This window comes from Dendroctonus ponderosae, unplaced genomic scaffold, assembly GCF_020466585.1.
Source record: "Dendroctonus ponderosae isolate FM_Combo_2020 unplaced genomic scaffold, Dpon_F_20191213v2 Dpon_F_20191213_1, whole genome shotgun sequence".
In the NCBI taxonomy this organism is placed as follows: domain Eukaryota; kingdom Metazoa; phylum Arthropoda; class Insecta; order Coleoptera; family Curculionidae; genus Dendroctonus; species Dendroctonus ponderosae.
Window position 1 is genome coordinate 10,959,587 of NW_026017110.1, and position 5,591 is coordinate 10,965,177.

The 5,591-nt window shown below is 33.3% G+C and overlaps 1 protein-coding gene across 1 annotated transcript; it reads right to left on the reverse strand.

Moving 5' to 3' along the window:
• Window positions 1–2,117: 2,117 nt before the first annotated feature.
• Window positions 2,118–3,025, reverse strand: LOC109533436 (homeobox protein Hox-D3). The gene has a single exon (XM_019901441.2). The coding sequence runs from the start codon at window positions 2,937–2,939 to the stop codon at window positions 2,220–2,222; it is 720 nt and encodes a 239-aa protein (XP_019757000.2). The 5' UTR covers window positions 2,940–3,025; the 3' UTR covers window positions 2,118–2,219.
• Between the last annotated feature and the right edge of the window lie 2,566 nt (window positions 3,026–5,591).

Genomic DNA, 5,591 nt, shown 5'->3' on the forward strand with positions numbered 1-5,591 from the left:
AAAGCGTGTTTTTCTGAGGTTATAATTTCTTCCGCAATCGCAAGTATCAAACCGGCAACGCGGCAATGAGATGCGCAAGCGCAATGAGCCAGGACTGGTGTGGACGGTTACGAAAAAATATCTGCGTACGGCATGCGGAAAATATAAAAATTTAGGCTACTGATAATTTATACGGATGGAACTCATCAGGGTGCTTTGGGAAGTCCCGGATTCTGCTGCGATCTTTCTGGTAGAAATCTGTGGATTATGGCTTACAATGGCCAAGATATTAACCTCCACAGGTTCATACATATAAATAATCTTTATTTCCTACAGAAAAAGGCTATCGACCCAATCGGTCTTTCTGCCCCCACAGCTTCATTTATTACTTTATCTTCTTTCTTGGCTGCGTAAAACTTCCATAAGTGCCGAAATTGTCGTATGATCCTTTTAATGTTTCAAGGAGGGTTAACAACGGTCAAAATACCTCTCAAGAGGCTYGTCTAGCATTTTTATCACATCTAATAATGTAGGTTTCAATCATGTCGCGCTTTTCTTGATTGAAGTAATTAATTTTTACAATGAAACTAACTTTTCTAAGTTGAATTTAAACCTGAATGTCAAAAATTGAAAGATGTTGTTATTATTGCTTGCTATAGAAACAATGTAATTCGAAAAAGTATAAATTGTTTGCAGACATGTTTTCAAAAAAATCCGAAAAAATCGAAAAAATCGTAATAAAATGCTCTATTCGATAAAGCAATAATCAAGTAAAGTTGGCATTTAAAAATTTAAACTTGTGTCATACCAAAACACCAAGTGGCCAATTCCTACTATAAACCCACTTTGAATTTCCATCAGAGTACATAAAATATGTATTAAAGCACTTGCAATATTATTAACCGTTGGGAACTTTACTAATGAAAATTAAAACAATTTGTAATAGATTTACAGCCTATCCGATGAGCATTATCTTAATGCATAAATAATGTGTACACATATTAGTGTTCGAGTACAAGCAAATTTCAAAATACTTTGAATTATTGACTATATTTTTGAATTTTGACGAAAGCAGATTGCTTGGAAACATTACATTAAAATATCACTGAAATACTCTACTTATTGCTATGGAAAAATAGCAAAATGTGACTTTTTTGTTTAAAAATTGAAATTTTTACTTAATAACTTAATAAACATTTGAATAGCTCAATAATACTATTTAACTTACTTCTTTAAGGAATAAGTAAAGTAAACTAGTATGAAGGATTTACACACGTTGCTTTATTTATTTTGAATTTAAAAAAAATCGGGTCCGTCAAAAGGGTATCCAATTTCAGTTGGAGTGACTGGACACGTTTAGCGGAAATGTTCTTAAACTGAGGCAAATGAAAGACAAACTCAAACTTGAAAATTAAGTTATATTTCCATTACATTTTTGTCATTTCTACTACTATTTATAGTTATTTTCTACTACACTACTAATTACACACAGTCCTAGGTTTTCCTGTTCCCTTGTGAAGGAAGCACAGCCATATACTTATATTTTTACCCTTACATTTAGCTGAGTAGTTTCAACACTCGAAACGCGTTGGCAATTTGAACATCTGATAAATTAATTACAGCGAAGAATTAAGGTTTTCTTAACAAGAGTTAAGAAACAATTTCATTATAAGAATAATGAAAATATGAAAAATATGGGAATACTGAAAATTGTTTCAGTAAATAAATCCTAATATATTGAAGATTCTGAATATTTAGATTAAATGTAACTAATATATAACAGACTGCAAATAAATTAAAATGACTAATTGAAAACTCAGGCAACTTAAAATTAAAATGAAATAAATTAGACTACTCGAAACCTTTACACTTTACAAGTGACTAGACCTAACCTGGTACTGTATGAACCTTCCTGATTTCTCGTCTTAAGATTAAAAATTGTAAATTTATAGAAAAATATTGTTTGAGTGCACAGTAGAGTACTAAACTCTTACATATTTTCTTAATTCGACTTGAGCAAATTCTGGTAAAAATGGTATAATAAATTTTCGCAAAATTATTACTTCGAATATCTACTATTTACTAATTAGTACTATAAAATTAATTAAATACTTAGTACTATAAATGTGATCGTCGATTATCTATGAATAAGTTTGACTCATATTTACATTTATGACACTGTTTCAATAAAACTACCTTCAAATAACGAAAAGTTTAAGTTGTGTAATTTTAAATGCTATTCAATGCTCTTCCACATCAATATTTTCACAACATGAATCTAGATCTGAGTCTTTTTCTGACCTATTACATCTGCAGGCACAATTTTCGTTTGATTTCAAACCAGTGCTTTCTGCTATTTCCTTCTTGCATTTCACTCTTCGATTTTGGAACCATATCTTTACTTGTTTTTCAGATAGGTTCAAACAATTGGCAATTTGAATACGTCTCAATCTCATCAAGTATTGGTTACGCGAAAATTCTTTCTCCAGGGTTAACAGTTGATTAGCGGTGAAAGCTGTTCTTATTCGCTTGCTCGTCGAATTACGGTCTGATGCTGTTTCGTAACTGGTAGAATCTTCTGCGCCTGGTAGGGTAGGGCTTAAGGATGACTCTCTGCTACTAGCGGGCGAATGATCTCTCGTTAGCAAACTTAAATCATTTTCTGAGTGCAAAGACCCCGCTGTTGAGGGTGGTGGAGTGAAATCCGTAGGTGCGACAGGCCTAGCTACGGGAGGCATAAGAGCAACTGGACGAACTGGTGCACTGTTTGGGAAGAACCGCGGTCCGGAAAACCATGACGTGAAAAACGGCGTCATATAATTATTAACAAAATTTGCATAAGGAAAGGGAATGGGCATGTTAGGTCTGTAGGGCGGCAACTGCGGTTCACATGCACTAGGGGCACCATCTTTTAACAACGAGTCCACAAAAAAATTTTTTGAAGTATTATTATTAATCATTTTTTTAGCAAGACATTCACGGCGACTCACAGAACAGAACAAGCGCGAGGCACTACCGATCAACTACTCATTCAATGCGAGACGGATGACTGGCAAACATTTCACAAACTTACCCTTATTTTATTTATCCCTTCCTTGTCGTAGCGACCACCTACCAGTGGTAACTCCGCCCCAACATGGGCCATAAAGGTATCCCTCAGTGATTTGCAACGTCCAAAACAAATTAGGCTTGCACATTGGGTTATGATGAAGATGATGGGGCGGAATCATTAGGGTTCTATTTACAAAAAATGGGGATGATTTTTTATTCGTCACACAAGTATAAAGAACAGCATTTTCCAAACTATATTTGAAAGCACCATGTTCCATTTTACGACCAAATAGCTTTTAGTATAAATTTGGAAGCTTTCCTATTTTACCCACAAATTAGCAATTTTCAAAACCAATTACTTGAGATCTTATTTCATGTGCTATTAATCTATAAGCTATTGAAACAAACAAAACGCAGAATTTCTGAATATCTAAAATTGTAAATTATTCAACAATTGCATGCATATTAAGGTACTGAATTTTCACAAATACTTTATATTTGAAAACAACAAAATAGTTGAAACTTAAATAGCAATTTGAACTTAAACCTTAAAATGAAGAAAACATGCTTGCAACTTGCAATTTTCTATTTTGCCAGTTATCACTAGATACCTACTGCTGACTTCAACCATTGGTAACTAACTGGTTTACTAGTTCAAACATTTTTCAAGCCTGAGCTAGTCTGTTCAAAATTTCGCGGAAAGGTGACCTCAAATAATCTGTAAAATGTTAGCGAAAAAACAGAAATATTTAATTAAAAGCTTCGAAATTTATATGAATCTGAGTCAAACGATCTTATTAAACCGAACTCGTTTTGCGACGACTGGTTTTAGTTACATCACTTTGCCGTCAATATGAATGATTTAAAAAGGCGAAAGATGTAAACCATAGAATTATTTTTAATTATCGAAAAAAATGTCTCACTCATGGACAATTTAAAATGATATCCGAATTTCCTCATTAGTTGAATAATCAAATCCTTTGCAGCACAATTGAATGCAGTTACACCAAATTCGCGTCTTCAATTTCTCTTTCATATACTAGTTAGTATATTTTTTTATCATCCAACTCCTGGTGTCAGCTGACTTTTCAATTAACCTATCTTCTGCCTTTCCAAATCATTTGCAAACAATCCGTCGTATTGTTATTAATATTCGCTCCTTGATTAGATAATATTAAACATTTGTAGAAAGTCGTTGGGCCTGTAATCTTCTATGCTGTATTCCGGTTTTCGTCTGCTCTTGAAGATGATAAAATTTGCAAGTATTTGCTTCCCCAATAATTTATTACTGTACCCAATAACACCATATCAAAAAGCAGGCGTGAATTCTATTCCCGGATAGAATGGATATTGTTAGTAATGGGCAATACCGAATGATTTCAACTATCGAATAATTTCTAAATGAATGATTGCAACTATCAAATAAAATCCGCAAAAAAATACAGGTTTCGGGTTAGTATGAACTAATTTAGTCGCTTCTGTACCTTACTCATAAAAAAGTAATGCAGCGACTTAAACTGCATCTTTCAGATTCGAGATGCATACAATTTTTCTTTGAGTTTTTCTGCTTTCTTGAATTATTGAAAGCTTTTTCGGAGCAGCTTAAAATAATATTTATATTTTATGAGCATTGCATTAGATAACACTAAACTAAGCATTTTGAAGATCAAATATCCGAAATCGAGCACACCCTTGCAAATTTAAAAATTAATATTAACGAAATACAGGAATGACGACTCTCGCAGCAGCCTAAAAAATAKCTTATACTATTCGACCATTTAGCGGTCACAGAGAACATTTAGAACCATTTTTAGGCTCCGTCGACAAGTCTCATGAAAGATATGGTAGAACTGCAGATAACAGTTTGAGTGAATTTCTTGTTGCTTCAATTTGCTCTAAATTACTTGAAGAAGCAGGCTATTATATAGGTAATGTGCACAGAGGTTATAGATTGGAAACTGCCATATGCGCCTGCACAATGAAATTTGTCGCTTATTCTCAGCGGCTGCTTGCAAAACTAAACTCTAATTTCCACTACTGGCAGAAGAAATATTCTTTATCGATTAGGTTCCCATCAAAATTTAGCGGGACATTTGAATTCAGTTTATGACCTCTGTGATTTCCGTTGAAGTTTCAATTATTTTCCAAGCATTTCATCATGCCCCTTAATTGTGATCTTTATGCTAGGGCTTCAATTAACATCACAATTAAAGGGTATTATAAGATGCTCGAAATATTATTGAAACTTAACAGAGATCGCGGATATCACAATTCAAATTGCGCGCTAAAATTTTGTTCGTGTGAAAACCAGGACTAATTGGGAAAATAAAGCACATACATTTCTCTTTACAATAGGAATTTATTAAACTAACAAACCGAGAGATGTAATTTGTATTGAGATTACATGAGTTAGATCGTTAGTGTTTCAACAAAATTTGAAATAAGTTTTATTCACATTTAATAATAAATATATTGAACAAATATCCAGAAGCGTTGATATAAGTAGCCAATTATTAGAGAGTTTTTAGGGCCCTTACAATTACGTGAGCCTTAAACGGTAA

Coding starts and splice junctions, on each gene's coding strand:
- LOC109533436 (XM_019901441.2), bottom strand. CDS start 2,939: ATGATTAATAATAATACTTCAAAAAATTTTTTTGTGGACTCGTTGTTA.